Source organism: Gambusia affinis, linkage group LG09 (genome assembly GCF_019740435.1).
Source record: "Gambusia affinis linkage group LG09, SWU_Gaff_1.0, whole genome shotgun sequence".
Lineage (NCBI taxonomy): Eukaryota > Metazoa > Chordata > Actinopteri > Cyprinodontiformes > Poeciliidae > Gambusia > Gambusia affinis.
In genome coordinates, this window is record NC_057876.1 from 6,557,330 (window position 1) to 6,585,315 (window position 27,986).

The 27,986-nt window shown below is 40.7% G+C and overlaps 1 protein-coding gene across 2 annotated transcripts; it reads right to left on the bottom strand.

Annotated features, from left to right (window-relative positions):
- Positions 1 to 10,658: 10,658 nt before the first annotated feature.
- LOC122837282 (charged multivesicular body protein 1b-like) lies at positions 10,659 to 27,921 on the bottom strand. Of its 2 annotated transcripts, XM_044127533.1 has the most exons (12): positions 27,836 to 27,907; positions 25,083 to 25,145; positions 23,731 to 23,778; positions 23,240 to 23,337; positions 23,012 to 23,158; positions 20,009 to 20,077; positions 19,030 to 19,137; positions 18,924 to 18,967; positions 18,733 to 18,805; positions 11,065 to 11,305; positions 10,879 to 10,952; positions 10,659 to 10,783 (listed from the first exon to the last, which is right to left on the bottom strand). In XM_044127533.1, exons 3-10 carry the CDS (start codon positions 23,744 to 23,746, stop codon positions 11,258 to 11,260), a joined length of 603 nt encoding a protein of 200 aa, XP_043983468.1. In that variant the 5' UTR covers positions 23,747 to 23,778; positions 25,083 to 25,145; positions 27,836 to 27,907; the 3' UTR covers positions 10,659 to 10,783; positions 10,879 to 10,952; positions 11,065 to 11,257. The 2 variants fall into 2 exon arrangements, with proteins under 2 accessions (XP_043983468.1, XP_043983467.1); XM_044127532.1 differs by lacking the exon at positions 25,083 to 25,145 and having other exon boundaries at positions 27,836 to 27,921.
- Positions 27,922 to 27,986: the final 65 nt, after the last annotated feature.

A 27,986-nucleotide genomic window follows, 5' to 3' on the forward strand; every position in this document is an offset into this window, starting at 1 on the left:
AAAAAATGACTTAGGCCATTACTCTACGAAGGTGACGATATGTGTTTATGAACGTACCATACACAGATACTTGCCGACACAGACATAAAAATGTACATATAAGCAAAGTGTTTTCCAGCTTTGTCTGACAAATGGCCCTGCATTCATCACGTGGAGTTCTCTGACGGCGAACAAAAGTGTGTTTTCTGTTTACTCCGAGGATTCGGTGTCAGGCTCCGACCGATACCATGAGCTCATCAGGTCTCTCTGTGGTTTTCGGCTCGGTGCAACAGCTGCCAGAGTTCAGGCAGCCGTACAACCGTTATGACTAATCAGAGACTCCTGGGGATGAAGTGATTGTGCTTCAGAGCTCTTTATTGGGCCCAGATGCACCAGAAAACAGACCTTTGTTCACCAACACAGTCCAAAGAGTCATTGTTAGAGAGGTGTAGACTTTTTCTTGTGGCTTTTCAGCTAAGAAAGTTTACGAAAATCAAATGAAATAGACCCAACGTGAGACTGCGTGTACCAAATGGGGCACGCCTGTTTAGCCGCTGATGTGATAATTCCTGCCTTCAGCTTCGACTCGAGGCCCGGTACCCAACCCTCCCTCTCTTCTGGCGGTTTAGGCAAAGCAGGGGGATGGTGGGTGGAAATGGACTGTTTCCCGACAAACGGTCATAACCAAACAGCAATTTACTTGTCATAGCCGAGCGTGTCAGCGAGCTAACGTGGGCCGGACGGGGCGGAGAGGGGAAAATAGCAGGAAGGAGTCAATTGAGGAACTCGGGCTAAAGGGGGATGGCCCCTCGGTTTCAGCCAGCGGTCAGGTGCAGCAGCACTATCAGACAGCTCGCCCTTTGTGCACAGGCAGACACAATCAGCACCGGGTCACTCGATACTGTCTGTCATTTCCATGTTTGCCTACCTTGTAGGACAATCATTCTAAACTCCCAACTAATTCCCGATCTTTCAATTAAACTAATTGCTTTCATCCGAGGAGACCTGAACTCTGCACCTGTCTCCGTCTGGCGTGGTGTAAGCTGGCGCCCAAACTTGCTGAAAACGAAAAAGATGTCATCGTCTGCAGAGAGAAAGGCGTGTTAGTTTGAGTTGCAAGGAGTCATGGGAGGTACGATCATTTTTGCGAGAATCCCAACGCCTCTAAGCTACATTTACCATCCTGCGCACCCTAATATGACATTCTGTCTGGCTGCAAAGCCTCTGATTTCATTCTTGACATGCAAAGTACAACAAAAGTCTGCCTGGAAGTGGCTGCGGAGTGAAGCTTTTATCAGCCTGCTGATCGTGAATGTCCTCCTCTGTTCCTCCAGCGCCGTAAAGCGTGTCAACATGATCCTCTTGTAGGTGGCGGCTGAAATAACACGGAGCCCATTCCGATTCCAGCTTGGAATAACACGAGGAGGGGACGGATGTCTGTGGGCCCTCCGGCAGTGATTGACGGGCAGTAAAAAAAAAAAAAAAAAAAAGAAAAAGGGAGGGAAATTTGACCCCAGGAGTCATTTGCTTCCAATCATGTGAAATGGCATCCCGAAACAGGAGAGAGGCTCTGCAGCGAGTTTAGAAGTGTAAATATACTTCTCATTCATTAGATTAGCATGCGTGACACACACAGCGGCGCAGCACAAACACGCCGCGTGTCGGTCATCTCCTGCAGGACTCCGCCGTGCTGCGCCCGCCGCGCTCGGCGCCCTGCGGCTCGGCGCTCTGCGCAGGCTGGACGCTATTTTCTCTGCAAACTCAATAAAATCTGGTTGTTTATCAGGTCAGATTATGAGACATGACTGAGCACAGCTGTAAAACAAAAAATAATAAGAAGAATTTGGAAGTGAAACCAGCTGTGTCTGAAATTAAATTTCTCTCAGAGTGCAATGTGAAAAGCAAGAGCAGTTACCCGTTATTGAGCGCTCTCTACTAGTTGGTCAAAAATTCAAAGAGCTGATTTCACACTTGATCATAAGTTCTTTTAAAAAGGATATGAAGCTGTAAAATTGAAGATATTGGGGTTTTACTGTCTGAATCCCAAATAAGTTTGCAAAAATCCTCAAAAATATAATAAACTGTGAATTTTATCACCTTTTGTGAGAACCACAACCTTGTGCTTTAGTAGGATTTTTTTGCAATAGACAATTGTTACTTTTTCTCAAATGTCACTTAACTTCCCAAAATAAACTCTAATTAGCTTCCATGTCTTTGCTGACAAAAACCATCCACAGCATGATGAAGCCACCACCTGGTTTTACAGTGTTAAAACATGTTCAGGGTTAGTTTTCCTCCAGGACATCATCTATGTTGCTCAAGAGCAAGTGGCTCTTTGGACATTCTTCAATGGCTCTTAATAATTTGACTAAAACTGTGCAGAAACAACAATTTCTTTTAAAATATGAGTTCTGATTTTAGGTGTTTTTGTTTTTTTGCATGAGATAAAATTTGCATTCAATTTTCACAACAGAAAGACTCAAGTATCAGTAATAAATATTTGCTTTTTTGTTTTTTGGAATCAATTTCCTCAAACATCGACATTCCATTCCAGAAAATGTATCAGCCCTCTTTTTGTAAATGTTTTTCTTTATTTTAAAACTTCAGAAAAAGCAGAAATAAACTGGTGTTTCATAAAAAAGATGACCACAGATTTTCTATTGTATAAATTTATTAAAACTCTTCAAGTGAAAACGGCTCTGTGGTTGTAAAACCAATAAAGCTGGACTGAGCAGTACTCTGCGAGATGCTATCAGCTTAGAACATTGTTTTATTATCTTATCATGCTTAATGATGACCAGACTGCTGTGTTTAAGGGGCTGGGAACAAAGGGAGCTGAATACAAATGCAGGCCGCACTTTTCAGATTTGTATAAACCATTTACAGTCTTGCATTATTTATCCTCCACTTCATAGCTTGAATTTCAACTTTAATTGAGGAAACGGTACTTTGGCGAGGCGCTCAGTGTATTAACAAACGTCCTGGTCTACCAGGAACGGAGAGATGAGTGTGTTTCTGTGTTTGTACACATAAAAACGTGCGTGTGTGTGTGTGTGTGTGTGTGTTGTCGGGTTTCCTCTAAGCGAGCGATCCGTCCGGCCCTCAAACCAACGCCATTCGTCAGTCGACGTGCTAATCCCCCCAGCAGCTCTGTGACTCCCGGTTCTGACGTCAACACGCGGTTTTCATGTCGTCTCCTTCAGTCAACAGCAGCCTCACCCTGTCCGCATACACACATATTTCTACTCCACGTTCCTTTTTCCCCATACTCCCCTGCATTTTTGTTTGTTTATCTTTTTAAAATCTGTCCAAAAAAAAATAAAAAATAAAAAAATACTTACAACATGAACCATAATGTCAAAACTTTTGTTTTACATAGTCAAGAGAGTGGGTGGAAGTATAAACCTGTCAATATTCCCATTCTAATCCATATTTATATAACAACCAAACCCATATTTCATAGTTTCCATAGCATCTATTTAGTTTTTATTATATGAATGAGTGATCATTAAACAACAAAACTAGCACCAACAATAATTGGATAATAATTTCATATTTTATATCCAGCTATACTCATGTGTTTGTTCATGTGTGTTGTAAACAGTTTTGGACATTGTCTAAGTTCAATATTCAAATGATTCCACATTGACTCAATTTTTTCCCCCAGCAGTTTTAAATATTTTGATCAGTGACTCCCCTCTGAACTTATGCATTTGCTTCTTAGTCTTAAAAGAGTTATATTTTTTTTATGTCTTCAGGTAACTGTTCATTTTGGCTTTGTAAAGTATTAGAGCTGTCTTTAATTTCACTATGCTAATGAATTTTAATCATTTAGATTTTATAATGTGCTTTTTATAAGTTATCATTACTCGTGTTGTTCTTTGTAGTATAGTCCGTAGAATAGTGTCCCCAGATGTCTCCACAACAAAACAAAACAAAACAAAACAAAACAAAACAAAACAAAACAAAACAAAACAAAACAAAACAAAACAAAACAAAACAAAACAAAACAAAACAAAACACCGTCTCTAATTTCCGATAAAATACCGGCAGCTGTGATGTCCAGAATTTTACCGTATAAACACGATAAACAACTGCCGGTATTTTACCGTGAATTAAAGACGTTTTGTTGTTGTTGTTTTTTTGGGGAGTTTTTTACAGTGTGGTTTAGACAACGCAATCCAGCGTTTCTTGTTGAGCTGAGATTACACTGATCAATGGAGCTGTGCGTTTCAGCGGCTGGTTGAAGGCTGTCAGCACTCACCTCATGACCAACAAACACAACGCACACTCTGACCCGGGGCTGTCCATCATCTGCCAAACCGAACTGGACTTTTCACGCAGGTGTGCGTTTCAACCCGCGCACGAGGGCGATCGACACCAAAAGGACGCTGGCACTGGTTTTGTTTAGGACAAACCTATAAATCAGCGCTTTCTGGAACAAGAGATGCGAGATATTCTTTTCCTCTTTGCCCCGATCTCTTGTCAGAGCGGATGGATCGCCCTCCCCTGTTTTCGCTTCCTGTGTATGACAGGTTATCACTCCTCCGAGGAGAGCGGGGGATAAGAAAGGAGAGTTGGGTGAGGGGTGCAGGGGGGTGATTGAGTGATGCGCCGTGGCTGATGTATCGGATGGCAGACGGAGGGATGGAGTGATGGAGCAGCAGGAGGAGGGAGGAGGGAGGAAAGAGTGATTTAGCGCAGACCTACACTCTCCTCTTTTCTTATCCCTGCCTCGGTGCTTTCATGTCTCAACCCCGGGTCAGATCCGCCCGCTGCCCCAGATGGTGCTGTCTGTCTGCGCTGCCCTCTACAGGATGTGGCCCTCTCACCCCCACCGCTGCACATCTATACTCGTTTAATTGATTTCAGGGGAGAAAGAAAGAGAGAAAGAAAGAAAAAGGGAGAGAGAGAGAGAGAGAGAGAGAGAGAGAGAGAGAGGGAGAGAGACAGAAGGAAAGAGAGAGAGAAAGAGGGAGAGAGAGAGAGCCCTCTTCCCCCACCCAGTGTTTCTACACACACACGCAGCTTACCAGCAGCCAGTGCCCCCGGTGCGCACACACGTACACGCGGCTGACGCTGTGCGCTGTCAACGCTAATTCAATTTGAGACGCGGGAGTGTGACTAAACAGCAGACCCGCAGAGCGTTTTACCATATGCACCCCACACACGCTCTCAACACGTCACTGTTCACTCTGACGCGCACTGCTGTTGCCAAGAGTTTTCACTCATCGCCCGCCTTCAAGTAGCAGATTAACTTGATTGACATCACGTTCTTAATCCACTGACTTGAAGTTGGATATTTTAACAGAGGTGCATTTCTGAGGTCGGACTCTGATGTTGGACGAGAACTGATTTCAGGGGAGAAAGAACATCTCAAAGGTGTTCTATCTGGTAGAGGCCACGACACGGGCCAGGTGCCAAGCAGAGGAACTTGCTTTGTGCATTGCCGACCAACCCCAAAATGTTAGCATAAAGTTTGGAGCAACAAACGTTCCTAGCTATCTTATATCCGTGCCCAACTCCTGAAAACAGGAAGCCTGCACATTGATGTGTCTGGCAGAATCTACCCTGGCCATGGCCTTCCAACACAGTTTTGTTTGCTTCACTGCTCCCTCTGGGCTTTCTCCCACTGACTTGGGTTCCCTCCAGTACAATTTGACTTTGTATTTTTGTGTTTTTATGATGTAAAACACTTTGAAATGCCTGAATCATTAAATGTTCAATGCAAATACAATTTGATTGACTGATTGATTGTTTTAGAATTGTAGCCTTCCTTTAGGTTTAGAAATGGTGTCAGAGGAAGGGAACAAAGCCGTTCGGTCCGTGTTGGCTGCGCTTCTAAACATTGAATTAACATGAACAGCCGCCCCGTTTGGATCGGCACGTCTTTGTTTACAGTACAGGTGATATCTGGTAAGCTTCGTAGCATCAAACTGGTACATAACGTTTGTCACGGTGAAACTTCAGCGACTGGGCAGAATTTAGAGCCTCAAAAGAATCCACGCCTCTAAAAAGCAAGTTTTTCTCAACAGGCAAGAGCAAAGACCCTCAGTAGCGTGGAACAAAGGACTGGTTTCTGCCAGACCCAGACTCTACTCTGGGGCTACCAGGCAGACGCTGCTTTCAAACTGTCTTCTCATTTCGTGATCTTTAGGTGTTTTTGTTCCTAATGCCTCGGGATCAACCGAAAGGTCCCAACAGTCATCCCGTCGACATTACAACCCTGATCCTTCCTGTTTGTTCGTGTGTCTAGGTTCACTCTGCGCAGCGCGTGACGGTACGAAGACATTTCGAAAGCCGAGAGTCCGAAACACGTAAACAATTCCACAGAAAGCTGGACGAGGAATCCCAAGCAAACGGCAACAAGTAACAAAAAAACGCTTCAGAAAATAAACAAGGAAGCAGGTACGACAGGAAACTCTGACAAAGAATGTCAACAGGAGCAGAAATAAAGAAAACATGGAGCAAGAGATTCAACTAGAGCGTTTAATTACGACAGCTCTTGAAAAGATTATGACAGTCCGTCCTGATGGATTTTAGATATGTAGAAAAATGATAAAACGTTAAGCAGGCGTAAAATCATCATGACTGATGAATAAAAAAAAACGTGAAAACATCAGCCAGTGTGGAAATAATCAACATATTGTGCTTCACTTGCAGAGTTACTGAAACAAATCAGCTTCATTGCTAAATGATTTCATGTGACGACGACTTAAAGGCTGTCTGGACGTTTGAAGTGAAGCTCCTCCAGAGTGATCTTCTGCCCCTGTCTGGACGTTGTCGTCTGTGTGAACATGTTTCCCCGATGTGAGCTGACACAGCCTACAGGTTGGATGAAAATGTGAGATTTGTGCCGAGACAAAGACTGGAGCAGTTAAGAGAGATGAGCCTGAGTGAGAGGAGAAGGCAGGCTGGACGGGGTTAACAGGGCGAGATCAGGTGTGTGTGTGTGTGTGTGTGCAGCAGATTGGTTAAATCTTAATGAAGCGTGCTGTGGAGGGTAAGGATGGACAGGGCCAGCTGTATTCAAGTGTGTGTGTGTGTGTGTGTGTGACGGTAAAACTGATTAAAAGCAGCGTTAACATGTCTGACCGGGTACAATGGTCAAGAGGTGAGAGTGGAAACTGCTGGGAAGTCTCGGTCTGGAACAATTAGACACACACACACACGCACACACCCACACACACGCACACACACACAGCAGCAGCAGCAGCAACATATGGTGACTGAGGGCTGCAGTGATTGGTCACACATGCCCGTGGACATGCGAGCAGAACCAATCAGCTGGGCTTCCTGTGTTTGACCTGACCCTTCCTGGCTGGTAATTGAATTTTTTTTTTTTTTTTCAGCCAGGAGGCTGCGAGGTGGGAAGGGAGACAAGCAGCAGGAGGAGAAGAAGAAAATACAACCTCCTAACCTTATCTTATGAAACATTTCCTGCTTTCCTGCTCACAACTGAACTGGATGGATGTCAAAAATTATACAACAATTCAGGAATCTATTGAAGCGATTAAAAGGAATCTGACATACGAAAACAATGCTGTCATTAATTAAAAAAGACAATTTCTCTGACATGTAGCGACTGAATTTGACTGGATCGTTTGTTTTTTTGTGTGAGTTAAATTCTGAATGAATCTAGTTGGTTCTGATCTGCCTGGTTGTGTTGCTCTGACCCGAGACGCCGCCCACACTGTGACCCTGATCGGGATCGGGCCAATACAGAAAAGTACAAGAGGAATTTGAACCAAAAATCTTCTGTGAATTGGCTAAATAAATTAATAAGTAGAGTCAAAACTAATTCCAGAAGGTGGAAATGATGCACATATATTCAAAAACAAAAAAAAAAAAAATGAAATCTCTAAATACGTTAGAAGCTGCAGGTCTGAGGCACAAATCCCCACTTTTCTGACATTTCTTAAACTTTTTTCCTCACAGATGAATATATTTGATAATTGAAATGACCCAAATTTAATTCAATAAAATAAAATCACAACAATGAGAAAACTGATAAGCCACGTTGTAGCTTTTTTTAACACAAGCAAGCTGCAACATTTTATGGCATGTTATTATAATAGTTATTATTATGATTATGACAAAAATACAACAGTGCAATTTATTAGATGTGGGGCCATTTTATCAATATTATTAATGTTAATATTATCTATGCCGATAATATCGACACCAAATCGACATCAGTACCAGATCGATACTTTAGTTTCTGATTCTGTGTTGAAATTTTATTTAATTTCTAACTTAAAAAACAAAAAGATTTTGCTTTGATTTAGTCTCAAATTATATGTTTTTACACTTGTGGGAAAACAATTTACACAATTTGTTCTGTTTTTCTGTTTATTATTTTAACATGCTACTGATGTATTTTGTATATATAAACTCGATCTAAAATTCTTTAACAGGTTTTAATCAAGCAATTAAAAGGAAGGACTACAAAAACATCAAATGGTCAGAAGTTTGTTGATACAGAAAATTTAAATAACAAAATGTATCGATATCGTTATTAGTATCATTATTGGCGATACGGCCCGTGTATTTTTATTGGATCGATACCACAGTATGAAGCATTACGCCTTTAACTGGACCTTTAAAGACCACAACTAAATCAAAAATTTGCACAGTGCAAACCAAATATGAAGCAAAAATTATTACAGTTCACAGAGAAAAGAATCTCCCTTCATTTGAAAAAAACTAAACAAAAAGCATTTTCTTTTAAAACTTCCAGGAAACAAAACATTTCACAAAATTAAAAAGTTTGAAACTCCTCTGAAATATCAACACATCGACGGAAACATCTGAGAACAATTTCTCAGATTAGATTGCAACTCTGACCGCTTCTGCCAAATTCACAGTTTGTTACAACTGGAATTTGGTATGGTAACAAAAAGAAACCCAGCAGCTTTTGGGTGTTTAGAATATTAGGTTTGCATTTTCCTCCAGCTACTAAACCACAGACACGTGGAATATCACACCCTGTCACAGAGTAGCCGTACGTTTTTCTATGAATCAGTTGCTCTTCTGCGTGATGGAGCGACTTTTTTTCCCCACCAGATTAGAGCGAATGCAGCGCCGGGACCAGCGGCCCGACGGATCACCGCTGTCATCAGGAACCGACTCCTTCAGGAGGCGTTAAAAGGAGCTGCAGCGAGAGCCTCCTGGCATCTACGCCTGGATGACACACACACACACATAAGACAAAGAGTTTTTCTTTTTTTTTTAACTCTTCCAGAAGCCATCTCTGCGCACATCTGGCGAAAACATCCCCGGCACATGAGCTGGGATGAACGGAGCGGACGGAGAAATGGACTCTGACAGACTCCCCTCGCTTTGATCACGCTGAAACCCGAGAGGAAAGCCACAAAGGGTTAAAACAGACTCAAAACAACCAGCATCAAATACATTCTGTGGCTTTTACAGCAAAAAGGAGAAGAAAAAACAAAACAGGAGGGACGTGGAATTTTAATTTCATGCGATTTTAACTAAAGGCAGAAATGACTGACAGCTGTCGGATCACCGGAGGTCAGCTGCAGACAGGAACGGCTGAGGACTTGCACCGAGGACGTAAACTCATCAAAGTTTGGAGTAATGAGCCAAATGGAGGCCCGTGTCAGCCTGATGATGATTGTGGACGCAGTTAAGTGTGGGCTGATGATGATTGGGCGGGACACAAACAGGGTCAGAGGTGAACGGGCGTCAGTCAGGAGAAACTCGGCTGCTGCCGGAGTCCAAGAGCACAGATAGCCGTGTGCTTGGACGGCACCTGTAATCGCTCGCAGCTGAGACACGCTGCAGTGTGTGTAGGTGTGTGTGTGTGTAGGTGTGTGTGTGTAATGGGGCGCTGGCATGCGAGCAGCAGAAGGCCACTTCCTCTTCAGGTGACACCTTTGACCTCTCATCTGTTCTGTGTTGGAGGAGCCAAAGAGGAGGAGGGAAAAGGATGGAAAATGAGAGGATGGAGAGCAGCTTTAAATGTATTTAAATCAATAAATCAGTGACATAACGGTGCCCTCATACTTCCACCATCATATGTGACTCTCAGTAAGATGGCCCTCTGAAATCCTGAGTCGGTTTACCACCAGATGGAACAGAACAAATAAAAGTTTCTCCAAACGTTTCCCAGGTGGCGACAGTCGGCCTCTCCAGCGGCGGCCATCTTTCCTCAGTCTCTTTCTTCCTGTGGAGTCACAAACACTTACCTGATGGCTGCAGTTCGCTAGATGCTGTTCTGAGTTTTGTTTCTTTTGTTTTGCTATGACTTCCTGGATGCTCTCCTAGCCTCATGTTTGCTATGTGTCCTCTCCATAGAAGCTTCACCATATTATTTTGCTCCGTATTTTCCAGAATTAAACCGAGACAGCGGAGATCCACGGCCTTAGAAATGACTCCGTAACCGTCTTCAGGCAGACAGACATCAATATTCTCATCTGTTATTACATTTTCTTATACGGGGTCATGATACGATGCTTTTTCCTATCTTTTATCCCACTTCCTGCTATCAGACGGGTTCTAATTCTACCCGGGTCTGGCTAGCAAAGCCGAACTCCTCCGTCACTCAAAGTGTGGCTCATCACACTTAACTGACTATTTCTCAGAGGAGGTGGGTTACTGTTTACATTTGTTGTTACATTTGGTGCTTTAGGAACAAACTAAACTGGCAACTTAACTGGTTTCTAATTGAAATATTTATAGGACAACTAATAAAACACACACACACACACACACACACACACTGGTTACAGTAGCAGAGTCAGAGTAAGAAGCAGAGAGGATCATCAGAAGTCTTCATATCCTAAAGGAAACACGATACAGGAAATGAATGAATACAATTTAAATACCTAAATATATAAATACATTTCAAAAAGGTCCAATGCGTTTTGTACAAACCTTCTGATTATGAGGCCTTAGCTGCTCACAACACAGCTAATCTTTCTCCACGTGTCGCTCGAAACAACAAGCGTCTTTTGTGACAAAATGAAACATATTATGTGTTATTATTATTACTATTATAATATTGTAAAGTACTATTATGAAGCTGTGCAGTAAGAAGCAGGACTGTTATCATCCTCTCACCGTGCTCATCGTTGTTTTCCTCAAAAGAGAACAAAGAACAGAGTGTGTAGACACATTGCTCTGTTTGCTATTTGGATTCTTCTCTTGTTTTTGTTCTGCTTTTATTTATTTATTGTTTTGCTCATATTTCTGCTGGAGTTCTCCTTTCGGTTGCGTCTCCTTTCATTTCTTCAGTTCCTCTTCCGCTGCGTCTCTACGACGCTTGGTCTCTCACCTTGGACAGTCTCTTGGAAAGCTCCTCCTGGTTTACAGAATTAAAACACAGCACTTTTAAAAAGATATCCTGGCTGGTAAATCTAAAGCAAGGGTGATCTAAAATATCTCAATGAAGGTTGCACACTCCCCTCACCCTCCAGCAGAGATTATTGAGTGTTAGCTGGCGTAAAACCGCTGAAAGTCCCCACAGGATTACTAATGACTGGAGCTTAAGAAAAGCCGGAGGTTGAAAGCCTCCGCGCTGTGTTCACGCTCCTGTTGCCACCGAATGTGGAACGGAGCTAAATGTGATTAAAAAAAGAAAAACAGACTCTTTTTTTTTTTTTTTTCCTTCCAAGCAATTTAAACAGAATGTTTGAGAAAATTGAACGCTGTGAAACCGTTCATCCTTTTCTCTTACTGCAAAAGGTGGAAAATATGCTTTTGTAACATATTTACCACCAGAGTGACACTGTCATTCCAAGAGCAAACTAAGGCCTGGCTTAGGTCCGCCAGGCCAGCGGGGGGCGCTCTTTACATTCTTCTACAGTATTCATCTGTTCTTGTTTAAAAGAAGCTGAGCTGCTGCCATGATTTCCACTGATTTATTAGCTCTGTTTTAATAATTATTTATATTGATTCTAACTTATTAACTCCATGCAAGAGTATTCACCCCATTTGAACTTAAAATGTGTGAATTGATTTGCAATTTGTCGCTTTAAAACTACAAACCTCAAAGCTTTTTATCTGATCGATCAACATAAAGTGGCACATTGTAAACTTCTAGTTTATAATCTAGTTATAAACTATCTAGTTTATATACTTTGGATCAACATTATCAGATACTTTTTCTTGTTTTGCTCTTTCCTTTGGTTTGTCATTTTGTTTGTGTTTCCTGTTAATTCATGTAAAGAACTTTGAATTACCTTGTTGCTGAAAATCTGCTATACAAATAAAATTACCTTACCTTCCATTAGGAAAGAAAAGAGCTTTTCATGTTACCTCTGTTTTTGTTTTTTTTAAATAAATAAGTATGTTACATATCTGTATTCACCCTGCCGGGTCAATACTTTACAGCCAGTGGAACTAGAACTTTTTTAAAAATAAATTTTAATGAATTATTGAGTTAAAAAAGCTCCTCAAAGCTACTTCTAAGCAGTGATGGCATAGTTGGACGATATACTTTGGACGAGCATAAAAAAATCATAGAAAGGTTTTCCTCCTGATTATTTTTGCTTTATTTCAGCACCATGTAATTCTGTTACTCCTATTTAAAGCAGATGTGTTAGGTCAATTTAATTTATTAAGGTTATTCTAATTTAAATAAAATGAGTTGGCTCAACTTATTTTATTATGTTATTACAATTTAAAACAAATGTGTTGGCTCAATTTAATTTATTAAGGTCGATTGGATCCAATGTAATTTAAAAGAGCCAGCCCAACTAATGTGCAACGCTTTGGACCAAATAATTTACTTGAACAAGATTAACGGCAATTTAATCTGTCGACTTTCACATGTGATCACGTGTGGTTCACACAAATTTTACATGTGAATGATGTGAATCACGTGTGAAAGCACATGAATACCTGTGATTTTGGAAAGTTTCGTGGTAAAATCACGTGTGATTCACATGTGATTCACATGTGAATCACATGTAAATCACACATTTCCACAGGTGATTTTCACACCCAAAAAAATCACATGTTTTCACATATGATTTTCATGTGATCACATGTGGAAATGTGTGATTCACATGTGAATCACATGATTTTACCATGAAACTTTCCAAAATCACAGGTATTCATGTGCTTTCACATGTGATTCACATTATTCACATGTAAAATTTATGTGAACCACATGTGATTTTCATGGGATTTTTTGTAAGGGAAATTTCTTTGAGAACTTTTTTTTACAGTTCTTAAATTTTTACAGTTCTTAAATGTATCAGTTCATTTAAGAACTGCACTGTTACAGTGCAGTTCTTAAATGAACTGATACAGAACAGTGCAGATATTTATTTTCTCTGCAGGGCATCTGTTTTTTTTGTAATTTTAAAATTACCAAAACTTAAAAAATAAAACAAAAGCTGTGCACTTTTTTTTAAATGAACTACCTTTCTATTATTCTGAGTGTAAAAAACTGATGCCCTGCAGAGAAAACAAATATTTATAGTTTAATGTGTAACTAAAACCTCTTTGAAGTTTTCCCAGGTGTAAAACAGTGATGTCGTATAATCTCTCGTGATCCCCTGATCTCGCTAGATCCTCTTCAGAGGGAAATGAATCTGACTAAATTGAATCACATTCAATCAGACGAGTGAGTTCACGCGAGACAATCGATTTTGTCTCAACTTGAATACATTATATGAAATTTAATCATATCTTCTCAACATGATTAAATTTCATAAACGTGAAGTTGTTGAATTTCTTGTTTATCCAACATGATTGTATCACGTTTTTGTTTGAAACATGAAATTATTTAGTTAAAGTACATGATATTCTTTTGTTAATCTGATAACCCCCTAAGTTCATTTTTACAGTGTAAAAGCGGACGTTATTAGTAAACACAAGAGGCGTATAGGAACTGTCCGTCCATCCGTCCATCCATCCATCCATCCATCTTCTTTTCCTTCAGATCGCATAAGTTAATAAGTTAATATTCTTTCTATCTCTAACAGTTAATGAGCGAAAAACCACGATAAATTTAAAAGACACCAATTAGCCGAATCACTTTTTTTCCGAAGGTAGGAAAAACCGGAGCACCCGGAGAAAACCTATGTATTGAGTTTAATGAGTGTTTCGTAGAAAAAACCACAACGTCCAGGACAGGGAGGAACGCAAGTTATTAATTAATGAGTTAATCTAAAGTTGATTAGATTAACACAGAAAATTATGGCTATGGCCAAACAGCAAGAATAAATAAAAGTTTAAACGTTATTAGTTAATACAAGAGGCGTATATGAACCACCCACCCATCCATCCATCCATCCATCCATCCATCCATCCATCCACCCATCCATCCATCCATCCATCCACTTCAGATCACAGGGGTAGCAGCCTAAGTAAGGAGGTCCAGATTCCCTCTCCACGGCCTCTTGGTCCAGGAGTTCCCAGATCAGCTGAGAAACCTCCATAGTGTCCTGGGTCTTCCCCTTGGCCTTCTCCCGGTGGGATGTGCCTGAAACATCTCACTAGGGAGGCGACCAGGAGGCATCCTGACCAGATGGTCTGATCCTCATCCCGGCCGCTTCACACTCGGCTGCGAATCGCTCCAGTGAAAGCTGCAGATCACGACCTGATGAAGGCAGCAGGACCACATCTTCTGCAAAAAGCAGAGATACGATCCTAAGGCCACCAGATCGGATCCCCTCAACGCCTTGGCTGTGTCTACAAATTCTGTCAATAAAAGTATTGAATAGAATTAGTGACAAACAGCCTTGGCGGAGTCCAGCTCTCACTGGAAACGAGCCCGAGTTGCTGCCGGCAATGAGGACCAGACTCTGGAAGTACAGGGAACATCTGTAGCCCAGGATCAGATCACCAAGGTCCCCACCTTCTGCTAGGGAATCCTGTCTCCTCTTCGGCTGTGCCCTGCTGGGCTCCATGGGTTAAAGCCCAGCCCCAAGGTGTATACGCCTCTCGTACGCGATGTTACAAACGGACCTCATGATATTCTGTTGAGGGAACTTTAACGTTCTCCTCTCCCGCCAGGTTGACCGCTATTTTTTCTCCATTTAGTTTTTCCACCCCTTCCTGCCTCCCGCTATAAATGGAGGTCTTCCAGGCTTTCCTTGTCTAGGGGGCTGTGGCTTAAGCTGTGATGTTAAATTATCTTTAAAATCTGGCAATAACTTGCCTTCACCCAAACTCAAAGTTCTTTGATTAAAAGATATCTTTGGTTTGGGTGGCTGGATGTTTGAGGCAATTGGTGGTAAATATATAATATTTCTATTTTCAGTTGGTGCCTTGATATTTTTTTCCACATCCGGTCTCACCACAGCAATGTTTTCCTGTTTATTGTTTCTAGATTTCCTCAAATCTTCTTGTTTAATTCTCTCGGTGATCACTTCTCTTTTGATCTTTGATAATTGCTCGGTTAGTTGTTTTATTTCATGTTGGTCTTTATGCCTGTTCTCCATATGTACTTTTATTTCGGCATTTAAAGCTACATTTTCTCTTTTTAACTGTCTCCAATCTGCAGCAGTAGGTTCAAAACCTTTTTTTCCAGTCTCAGCCTCTCTCTTTACATGGGCGAATGAGGGTCGTTTCTTTGCCTGTTCCTCCAAGAGTTCATTGAGTTGCCGTTCTTTTTTTGTTAGGCATTCCTGTAACATCCGGCTTCGCTGTTTTTCTTTAGCTAACGCGTCAAAATCCAGCCTGGCTTCGAATGCGATCCTTGTTTTCTCGATGGCTTCCTCCCTTGGGGTTTTTGCCAGTTTCTTAGTTAGATTTTTATTTTCATTTTCTGCCTCCATTAATTTCTTTTCTATTTCTCTCACAGTGCTCTCCAGAAGTTTGGATTTCTCTTTCTCTTTCTGAATTTCAATGTTTTTCAATCCGATGTCGTTGACCTTCTTGGACAATTCGATCTCCAGTTTCTTTATTTCATGTTCTTTCTTTTCGGTCTTTATTCTATACGTCGCGAATTCTGATGTCACTTGTCTCTTTTCTTCTATTGTCTTTTCAAGCTGAAGTTTTGATTCCCTCTCCAGGGTTTTAAAAGAGTTTTGCAGATCTTTAACTTTACTCTGGTACGACTTCACTTCAGCTAACAGCTGATTTCTATGGGAACTCCAAGTCGCTATCTCTAATTTTAACTTAGGTATTTTTTCATTACTTAGGTATCTGTTTTGCCTGTGAGAAATCTTTAGATCTTTAGTTAATGAATCAACTTTTTCATCTAAAAGCTCAATTTGTTCTTGGGCTTTTTCCAGGTCCTGCTCCAGAATGTCCTGCTTTATCAGGATGGCCGATTTCTCCTTCAACCGTTGTAGAAAATCTACAAGCAAAGTAACTAATTCCTCTCTAGACATCAGTCTAATTTGAGAAAGTGTCAGCGAATTTGTATCAAACAACGACATTTTGATTATCCAACTATCACAAAAGCTACGAAAAAATGTAACGCTAAATCCAATATGCAAAACTACCGTCCGTGCTGCTCCTGCTTGCGATCTGCCAGTTTGATTCAGATGCAGGATATTCAAGGCTTCTGTCTCTTATGACATCATAACACTATGACATCATCAGATTCCATCAGTGGAAAAAATCTAATGTATGCAATGTTGCTAGGCAACAGCAAAGCCAGCCTCCTGGGAGGCTTACATATATATATATATATATATATATATATATATATATATATATATATACATATATATATATATATATATATATATATATACAGTGATGGCATAGTTACTTTGAAAAAGTAACTTTAATCGGACTACTGATTACTCCTTGAAAAAGTAACTTAGTTATATTACTGACTACTTGATTTAGAAAGTAACTAAGTTACACTAAAAGTAACTTTTTAGTTACTTTCAGCAGGTGCTAACAACAACACTCCGCCTCCTGTGAAAATCACATTGATCTTTGCCAAAACTTAATTGTAAGTTATTTTATAATGGCAACATCAACAATGTGTCTCCACTGATAAGGTTGAACTGAAGAGGAGATTGTAGAAAAAACAGTACAAAAAAATAAAAACGTGAGTAATTTGTGTGGTCCACTGTTGTCGGAAAACTCTAAGAAGGAATTTAAAGCCCCCCCTTCCTCCCAGCCTCCAGGTTCTGCGTTACGGCCCTGCGTTTGGTGTCAAAGCTCAGCCACAGATCTCCTCCTGCAGCTCCACAGCTAAGATGGCTGCACAGATTTGTGACACTTATCTTAATATTAATAATTATAATGGCGTTAAGTTGCCATTATAATTATTGGCAACTACGGACACTTTTGTTTGTGGCTGTTTTCACGTTTATTGCGCTGTTCATATTAGTCTCGATGTTTGCAGTTTTCTGGAGCGCAACGCGAAACTCGACGTCATTCAGAGGTAATACATTAACTTGACATTAACAAAGACACAGCGGGACGGATCATCCGGGAAATGATGGACAGGGAGAGACGGAGTAAAACTACCTTAATGACGGACAAATTCTGAGATTTATTATGAGTCTCTGCTCATTTCCAAACCCAAATGAGTAACTTCACGTTCAAAAACGAGCCCAAAAAGGCGCAACCCGCCACTGATTAAATATGCAAGCGACTTTAAAAAAATGAAGCCCAAAGCCACTTATAATACTCTGACTTGGCGACAGAAACTCAAAATAGTTCCAGTTTTTCCACCAACAAAATGCGCATCTCCCTCCATTGTTTATATTAGAAACGTCGGTCACTCGACAAGACGCGTAGAGGAAATACGATTAAATAACAACAGCCTTCAGGAGGCAAAACAGTCGATCTGAATCAGCTGTGGCAACGAGCTGAGGGCAAACTGCAAACGGGACCTATTTTTTCTTCTTCTTCTTCCTGCCAGTCTATCATAAAAGCCAGACTGGTAAATGCATGAGTCACTGGTAACGATTGTCCTGTCAGCAGACTCTGCATAAAATCTGCAGCCTTCCTGGCGTCACCATAGGTTTCCTTCTGGCTGATTAAAACACTGCAGAGATCCAACAAATCCAATATCACTCAGCGTAAAATGAAAGACATTTCACGACTTGGTGGACTATTTTATTCAGCAGGTTATGTTTAAAATAGTATATCTTCAGTATATTATAGATATAGCTTAAAAGAAGCAGCGTTTACAATTTGACAAGATCATAGATACAAAAAAAATTTAAAAAATAAAAATCTGAACTAAACAAATGGAACTCTTGTTTAGTTGTATTTACTTGGTTTGCAATTTGTTACTTTAATTTGTTAAACTAACAATTTACTTTAACACTGCTAGATTAAATTAACTTTAATTTCTGTTTATGGATCAAATCTGTCTAAAAAAATATTTTAAAGATATATTTTTTACTTTAAAATAAAATTAAATCTAATAACCTATCAAGGTGGATAAAACTACTCCTTTTCATTCCAAGCTTTTCTTAATTTTAACATGTCACATGTTCATTTTAAACTGTAAATGAATGAAATAAACAAGTAATTTAATAAACATTTAAATTATCGCTCTCAAACTTTGCAGTCTTTTATTTGGAAAGGATTGTAGAACATTATAAAACAGTCAGTTTACTTGCATTTCACTTGTGTTTTTGGTGTCAATTTCAAACAAAACTTTGGTCGGCTACAAAAACTCTGTGCAGCGCGAAACCCCCGATAAAAAGTAGTAGAAGAAGAAATAATTAAATGTGTTCCCCTTCATGTGGAAGGTAAGCCAGAATAGGCCAAGCTGATTATCCACAGAGCCGTATCCAAGCGTATTCATGGAAAGTTGAGTGGAAGCAAGAACTGTGGTGGGAAAAGTTGTGTTACCTGCTCGGCCGAAGCCACAGTGGACGCCACGGGGGAGGTCTGTCCAGCAGGAAGCGCCAAGCTGAGATCCAACCTGAACAGAGACAAACATGGTTTCACAGGAGGGCAAATGTGAGAAAATGCAGACGCCTCTAATGCCTCCGTCTTTAACGGTGCTTAAAGTCAGCTACAGACCAGCCGAGGAGCCTTACCCCGCTTCGTCGGCCATCTCTCGCAGAAGCGTGTCCACTTCGTTCTGCAGACAAAGACATCAAATCACGACCCGTCGGCAGTTTGGGAACTAACGGAGGTGGTTACCTGAGGCGTGGTGAGCGTGGACGTGCTGCCCATGGTGTCTTCCATGAGCACCGTCTGCACGTCCAACGTCTCAAAGTGCCTCTCGAACTGGTTCATCAGGGCCGACATCTGAGCAGAAGGACCAAAGAAATAATGATAAGTTCAACTCACATAGACGCGTGACAAGCAAACAGACAGGTTTCAGCTTTTTTTCCCCCTGATACTGCTGGTAATTTTGGCTCACGGTTGATAAAAACCCCTGACTGGACAGTTTTCCAGCGGTCACTGACACGCTGCACGACAGGTCACAGAGGGCTGCGTCCAGATATGTTCACAGAAAAGTTAAGCGGGAGGAAGAAGTGTGGTGGCAAAAACAGGGATAACGGCAGCCTGGAGAGGATTGCCAAGCAAAGTATATTAAGAAAATTTGGACAGAGGCTGGAGCGACAAGTCCTCTTTTCAGATGAAAGTAAACATTTTACGTTTCATTTAGAAAAGATGTGGGGAGGCAAAGAATAAACGCCACTTGAAGAGGGAAGTTTCCACAGTCGGTGATTAGTCAGGGCGCCATGTCATCTGCTTCTTGTTTGGTTCTCTGGGTTCCACTGCCATTTAGCAGGACATTTTAGAGCTCTTCATGTTTCCTTTTGCTTAAAATCTTTATGTAGACGCTGATTTTGATTTCTGGTGGGCCTTAGTACCTGGCTGACACGGCCACAGATACCAACAGCTGCTTCAGTGATCAAGGTGGCACCACCAGGCCACGCGGACGCAGTATTGAAGGCTATTACGGACAATATTTCTTTTTTTTTTTTTTTTTTATTAGTCGTGTGCAATGTTTTATTCTTCTGAGAAACGTTTTATTATCTGTAAGCCATAATAATAAAAAATCAACAGAACAAAACACTTCAAAAACGGTGTATCTGCGTTTGTGAAAAGGTTATTTAAATTAGTTTCACTTTTTAAGCTTTTTTAAAATTTTATTAGGATCTCTGTTTACCTTTTCCAAATTCATGCTTTTCAGCGTCGCGTCCATCGATTTAAAAACTGCTGACATGGATTTAGTGACCTGTGTGGGAAATACACAACACAGAGAGCAGAGCTGGTTGCTGAGGACAAAAAAAAATTAACACAAATAAGTGCAAACAACAATAAAAAGAAAGCATGAGAACGATTCCCCCTGACGTAACAAACCTAGAAGTGCTGTATCTTCATCTGTCCACTAGGGGTCCCTTTAACTCTTCTATCCAGGCGCCTTATCACGCTTAGCGCCTCTTATTCTGAAAGCCTCCTTAAAAGCTCGAGGATTACGGATTAATATGATGAAAACGAGCCCAGTCTCGGCTGAATGAGGCGCTCTGAATGGTTTTATGACTGATGCTTTCGTGTGCCTGCTTAAGGAGAGGCGGCGGTGAGCGGAGCCTCTCGGAGGAGGTGGGCTTCAGCTATACAAGCTCACACCCTCCAACTGTCTCTGCAGACATTATTAAATAGGATCATTTCTATAAAATGGCGCCTCCGCCATAGACAACTTCAATTAAAGCAATTTTGAAAGAGGCCACCTCTCCTAAAGAGCGACGAGCTAATTGCATGTGGCCTGAAGCACATCTAATGACATTATGTAATTGCTGTCTTTCTGTATGCCTGTCTGCTAGCCTTTTTATTTATACTTACTCGGGAAATGGCTTCTTTTTCTGTAAAAAAAAAAAAAAAAAAAAAAAAAAAAAAAAAAAATGGGGGCAAGGGGAATTTAGAGTAAACACTAAAATCTATACGCTCAGTAAATTGTGAGGTATAAAAAACTCACATCTTGCAGTTGGTTTAATTGGTGGTTTTTAATTGGGCCTGCATGGCTGCTTGTCTCGTCGTTCTATGATGAAGTGGCAACCTGTCTGAAGTTTATTTCTCACCCAGTTATCCCCTCTTTGTGATAAATAACTGGATTTTTCAGGTATAAATAACGAGCGGATGGATGTATTTGTACGAGCGTCTGATTTAGGTTCTTTCGTACGTGGCTGAAGCAGAACTATGAAATATTTTTGAAGCAACAACTCTGTTTTCCAGAGAGCGTGCGAGTCACTCTGAAGATACACGGCCTTGGGAAAGTATTCATGTCCATTAAAATTCTTCGGATTTTGTCATCACACAACCACAAACGTCGACGTACGAGATACAGCTACACACTTCAGTATTTCACAACATCAAACTAATTTAAATATTAGTCACAAACAAGGCAAGTAAACACAAAATGCGGTTTTTAAATGAAGATGTCTATTATTAAGGGAGGAAAAGATCCACACCTACATTGCCCTGTGTGAAAAAGTGTTAAAACTGTTAAAACATAACTTAAAGGGGCAGAATGATGTTTTCAGGCACATAGTGACATTTTATAGCATAATCACCGTCTCCTAAAAGCTCCTGCTCTTTCTGAAATTCTGCCTTTAGGAGGTAATCACAACATGGCTCTTCTTTTCACCCTTCAACAATGTTTTTACCAGTGTTGCTCTGAGAAGTGGCTCCTATGATGAGCTATTTCCACCAGGTGTTTGCTAATTGCTGCTGGCTAGTCTGTAGGAGCTGAGTAGGACTGCTCTCTGCGGCAGAAGCTCAAAAACTGCAGCTTTGGGCGTGCTGCGGTGTCATAGGGGATAGCGCGACCCACGTTTGGAGACCTTGAGTCCTCGACGCGGCCGTCGCGGGTTCAATTCCCGGACCCGACGACATTTGCCGCATGTCTTCCCCCCTCTACTTCCCCCTTTCATGTCAGCCTACTGTCATATAAGGGACACTAGAGCCCACAAAAAGACCCCCTGGAGGGGAAAAAACAAAAAACAAAAAAACTGCAGCTTTGAGGAGGAGCTCCATCTTGAAGGCGGAGCTAGGTCCAACCAGGCGATTTGCACAGCTGAATGGTTGCCACGGAGACTAAAGGACTTCTCAAACATGCATGAAAGAATCAAGGAAACGCTCCAGGTGTGTTTTTGATGAGGGACTAAAATTATAGTAAGAAGTTCAGCTCATAAAAGTCAATTTTGCATAATACTACCACTTTAAAAATGTGTGTTCATGCAAAACACCATGTGTGACAGGAAACTACATCCTGGACAAATGTTCCCTACTGAGAAAGATGACTACCTCACATGCCCAGAGTTCATGGGAAGAGAGATAGAGGTAAACACAGGAAAATCCTGGAAGAAAACATGTCATGAGCTCAGAATGCCTTTGCCTTCAGCAGGATAACAGCCCTGAGCAGCCAGATATACACTGAAGCGGATTAAATGCTTGGCCTCGTCAAGTCCCAGACTTAGATCTAATTTACAATTTGAGACAAAACTTGAAAATCTGTGTCAACAAAAGCTCCCCATTCAAAACTGAGTTTGAGGTGTTTAAAAAACAGGAATGGGCAAAAATGTCCAGTTTATAAAAATTTTGCTAAGCTGGTTGAGGAACCAGGAAGTTCTACAAAGTACTGACTCACTTCTCAGATTATTACAGTTTTCCTTGAATTCACATGTATGCTGAACTTTGTGTTGGTCTATCACAAAATCCGGACAAAAAAAACAAATCATTATCAGGGCCGGATTTACAAGGATTTGGGCCCCTAGGCTGGAGGCAGTGTAGTAGATTTAGACAGTCCCTATCCACTAAATTATTTTACATTCCCCCTCCAATACACCAGATGCTCCACAAAACATCTACTATAACTTCATAATTTCAAAATACTTGAGTATTGTTTATATTCATATGCGCCTCATATGGGTCTACATTTTGCAAAACACGGCCTTTATTAAAAAAAAAAAAAAAGAAAGAAACTAAACATCTGTGCTGGCTGTGGGATACTCCCGCTGGCCCAGATGGTTGTACTGTGACAAAATCTGAAACGTTCACGGGGAATGATGAATACTTCAGAAAGACTCAACAGGAGTCGCACTACTCTCAGAAAAGAGATGACATCTGATTCTATGTAAAACCACTGCTCATTTGCAAGGAAAACAGAGAAAACCTGGTTCATAGTGACAGCAGTCTGGACCCTAGAGGCCACAGCGTCCACACGGGCACTCATCCTCAGTAAGTTAATGGACTGGTGCTTCTGACGGATGGCATTCTCTGCATGGATCCTAGCTGCCTCCGTGTTACCCTTCTGGATAGCCTAAGAAACAACGAGGCACATTTACTTCCAACAAAGGCTACAGCTGTACTGTAGCCTGTCATCGGTTAGACTCAAACCAACCTTCTTTGCTTTTGCCTTTTCTGTCTTCTCCTCTTTGTCACATTTCTTAGAGTTGTGCTGCAGCTCCTTGGCAGCAATCTTGAGGTTAAACAAGTGTTCTTGTACAAGCTAGTCAAGGGACTGTTTATGACAATATTCCAGTTAAATGATGGTTTTACTGACGCAACAGTGGAACATGTGGTAAATTAAAGCCAGGTCATTGCAGGGGACAGAAGGGTGTTTTTCCCCTCCCTCCCTTTTCTTTTTGAGAAACTAGTCAAAAATTAACTAGTCATTAAACATCTCGGCAACAACACCGCGAGCGGGCAGCTGTCACTGTTTTCCTTCGTCGTTCAATGACGGGAGAGGAGAGGAGAGGGGGAGAGAAGTTACAAGGAGCGTGTGAGGCAGGGCTAGCTAGGGACCGAGCACAGTTTATGGCTAGCAACGGTTGCTACAGTGTAAATGTGTGAGTGTTCCGCGGTGGGCGACAAAGTACACAGAAAGGATACTCTCCATGTTCGACATGGAGTGGGTGGCTTTCTGGGACGAGTTAGGTGCTGTTCAAAAAGACAAAGAGTTATTCAGTCAAGCGCTGGCTTGTTTTGATTTTTTTTTTTTTTTTGCCAGTGTAACGGGAGAGTGCGCTTATTCTCACTTCCGCATTTGTTTATGTTTGACGAAGCGGCAGTTTAATGATACACAGTAAACCTAAGACTTATCTTTTTTGTTTTTTCTTTATAGCTAGCATTTAAAAAAAATAATTACGATGATTTATTGCAAGCTTAAAGTCGTCTTCAGTTAATTTAATCTTTAATATTATTTTGACGTGTCGTTCGGCGTCACATTGATTTGTAAATATTGTTTCATTATGCAAATTTTCCCACAGTTTCGTTATAAAATAGAATAGAACTTACTATTTTGATCCCAAAGGGGAGATTGCTTAATTATGATTTATTACATTTGATTTTATGTATCTGAATTAAATAATTTTAGAATATTTAGTTATTTATTTTGTTTTAGTTTCAGAGATTTCTCCTTGATTGACGTCTCCTCTGTTGTGTATTTTTCTTTTTTGTTTTTGCTTTCTTTTTATGCTCCTTACTGTATTTTCGCACAGTAAACAGAGCTTTGTCTTACAGACTAAATTTTCTTGATTTTATTTTTAAGATTTTATTTGATTTTTACTTCCCTGATGCCGGGATGCGCTAGAACCGACTAGATCCCAGTACGACAGCTGGAAAACGTTGGGTGAGCTATCTTCATCCGCCATTATCTTCGGATCAAATTGCTGCTGCCTCTGCCAACATTTCGCCGTCGTCACACATGATCACGATCTGCACGACGTGCTCGCGCCCTCTACGTCACGACTGTTCGAGAAGTGGACAGGCGCGCGTGTCCAAAGTTCTATGGTGTCTAAAAATAGTTTAGAACCGGTATCGGTAGGTTGTGGGACATGTCTAGTGACGTCATTAGTGCTTTTTTTGTGAGGGAGTAAATTGACCTTTTCTGCAAGGCTGCTTTGATGTTTCCGTGCGTGCGTGCGTGCGTGTGTGTGTGTGTGTGTGTGTCGAGGCGCTCAGTCGTGTTTATTTTACTTTTTCATCCATTATTTTTAATTATGCCTGTGGAGAGAAAGGCTGGCCAACCAGGGATACAAAAGATGTGTGCGTGTGTTTGTGTGTGTGTTAAAGACTTGGGACATAAAATGTGAGTATTAGGAGGCGAAATAAGGACCACTGCCCAGATAGAAAAAGGTTCCAGTGGATGGACGGCGCACTGGCCATCCGAAAAGGGCTGGGGATGGGGCGGTGGGGGATTAACGGTTTGGTCTGGGGGAGGGAGCAGAATGGATGACTCATACTGTAGACAATCTCCTGGACACTTTGTGTAGACACAGTTCAGATAGAGGCCCAAAGATGTTCCTCTGAGAGCGAGAGAGAAAAGGGGAAGTACATGAGAACAATTTAAAAATTCAAACCTCTAAAATAAACAGCCAACAGGATTCTGGTGGCAGGTTTTTCTTTATTATATGGCTCACCATCCATGGCGCCAATAGTGCAGCGGTCTGCTGCGGAAAATTATAGCTTTATGTTATTCACTGATTCCTATTCTGTATTTTTTTAAATTATTTTTAAGGTTTTATTGGCTCTAGTGACCTTTATTTGGTAGTTAATTGACAGGAAAGTGGATAATGAGAGAAAGGGAAAGAAATGCGGCAAAGGTCACCAGGCCAGGAATCGAACCTGCGACGGCCATGTGGAGGACAGAGGCCTCCACATGTGTGTTGTGCTTAGCCCTGATTTCTATTCTATATTACATTTATTCACACTTTCATTGTTATAAATGAATTTAAAGTGCATTTGGTTCACTTTAGATCAAAATTTGAAACATTTAGTTTGGTCTACCTCGACCTGGATTACGCCACACTGATCAGAGATTATTTAATCTATCATATCATGTAAAGACTGTTTTGATTTGTGAATCCTTAACTTCATTTCTGAAATCTAAAATGGAGCTAATCCATGAAACAGCCGTGTTGTGGTCATGTATAATAATGTGGAGGGCGTACATTTGGAGGCAGATTTTAAATATTGGAGCACTGTAACAAGGTTTTCGCAAATGAAAACAGAACGATTGAATCTTAAGATGGTGGCCACTTTGAAATGGCCACCATCTTAAAATAAAAGAAATTGGAGGTAAATCAAAACACTCAATTTGTATTTTAAAAGTATTTTACTCAAAACTAAATTTTAACTTTCCTTTTTTTACGGTTTATTTATTATTTTTTTTAAACTTTTTGTATGCAAGTACTTGAAAACATTAACTGTAGGTTGATTTAAAAACATTGCGCTCGCCTTCAGGTAGATCCTGAAGTTCCCCAAAGTCTCTCACAACTTCAATGAAAAACTGTTTTAAAAGTTTACAGCTCAGCCAAGAGTCCGTAAATCCAGCCACTGGAACAAAAATGAGAGCAGCAGAGCCACTCACTGGTAATTAACATCGCTCTGTGCGAATTCACACGTTTTTCAATTCAAGCCCCTATTTAGTCCCAACACATTTCTTTCTGTACTACTTTCTGTAAATGTAAACAATTTCAAACCCACATACCCATACCAGGATGTATGAGATTACTTTCTATTGCAAACTACTGTTAAGTATTATGGTAATAAATGGTCAGAAAATTGCTCAGTTCTCACGCATTTGCATTAATTTACATAGAAATCTCTGAAGACTTTGTAATACACCTTGTTTCCGTTTACTGTATCTTTGATCCATGTTTGGCTAGTTGACTCTTATGACATTTGGACCCCAAATCAAACCAAAATGCCTCTAAGTGCTGGAATATATTTATTGGAATCAAATAATCAGATTTTCCCACAATAACATACGAATAGAATATATATATATATATATATATATATATATATATATATATATATATATATATATAGGAGGAACTGGAGAGGGCCTGGAAGGTGAAGACCACAGTGGTGCCTGTGGTCATCGGGACCCTCGGGGCAGTCACCCCCAAACTGGAACAGTGGCTACAACAGATCCCAGGAACAACATCAGACATCTCAGTCCAGAAATGTGCAGTCCTAGGCACAGCCAAGATACTGCGCAGAACCCTCAAGCTCCCAGGCCTCTGGTAGAGGACCCGAGCTAAGAGGAAGAAGAATCACCACCATGTGGGTGAGAAGGAATAATAAAATATATAGAATATATATATATATATATATATATATATATATATATATATATATATATATATATATATATATATATATATATATATATATATATATATATATATCTTAAGTTGTCAAAAGGAGTATGAATCATCCACCTGAACTAACTCACGGATAATAGGATCTAACAGTAAATTGCACTAAAGCTGCAAAAGTACGAAATGAACGTATTCCTTTATTTCACCCAATCACGCGCGGTCCTGTGTTCCGGATGTGACGTGAGAGGTGTTAGCCAAACAGGAAGGGCAGAAGAGTGATGGCGAAAGCAGTTTTTTTTTTTTTTTATTGGACAGTTGAATATAAACGCAGAATATGTATTAAGAATCATACACTTATAATAATGTCTAAACACATTCATAAAGTTAAAGTGAAAAATTATGTTTTAAAATGCACTTAGTGGATTCTTCTTCTTAAATCTCTACAGGAACATGTTCACGCTCCCCGGCGCGTCATGCTTGTTTAATAAATTGCTACAGATGATAGATGTGATGGGCCGAGAGCGGCAGCCATATTGGAAAGTAAGTTAGGTCTACACAACTGAAAACTTTTCTATTAAAACTATTGACAATTTTTTTTTCTGTATTTCATATTGAGAATTCAGAAAACTAAACTTTTGAGAGTAAGGAAAACACACCATAATGGCTGTCTCATTTGTCGCTGTCATGGGGATTTACACGGGTGGCCATTATGTCCCGCGGCTCTTCCATGGCGGCGCCACTGTTCACTATGATAGCTTATTGACTCCTAAACTCAATTTAAGCAGCACACCTGCTCATATTAAAGTATATTCTCCTCTTAACTAACTGGTTATTATTTAATAAACGCAGGCTTCACACACAGATTAGTCATACACGTTCATACTTACACACACAAAGCAGCTCTTACACGGTAACGCCCTCTTTTCCCATCGTTATCGTTGCGAGCACCCCCCTCCCCTTACCCCACCCTCAGTCATAACTGAGTGACGGCAGGTCGCCATGGAAACTGCGTTACGCTCCAGGCGGCCGAGGGAGAGA

What these genes read in the sequence shown, in the direction of transcription:
- LOC122837282 (XM_044127532.1), bottom strand. An exon ending in AAAAGGCAAAAGCAAAGAAG is followed by an intron (nt 23,159 to 23,239) that starts GTTGGTTTGAGT and finishes GTTGTTTCTTAG; the next exon opens with GCTATCCAGAAGGGTAACAC. An exon ending in CTGTGGCTTCGGCCGAGCAG is followed by an intron (nt 11,306 to 18,732) that starts GTAACACAACTT and finishes TCTGTAAACCAG; the next exon opens with GAGGAGCTTTCCAAGAGACT.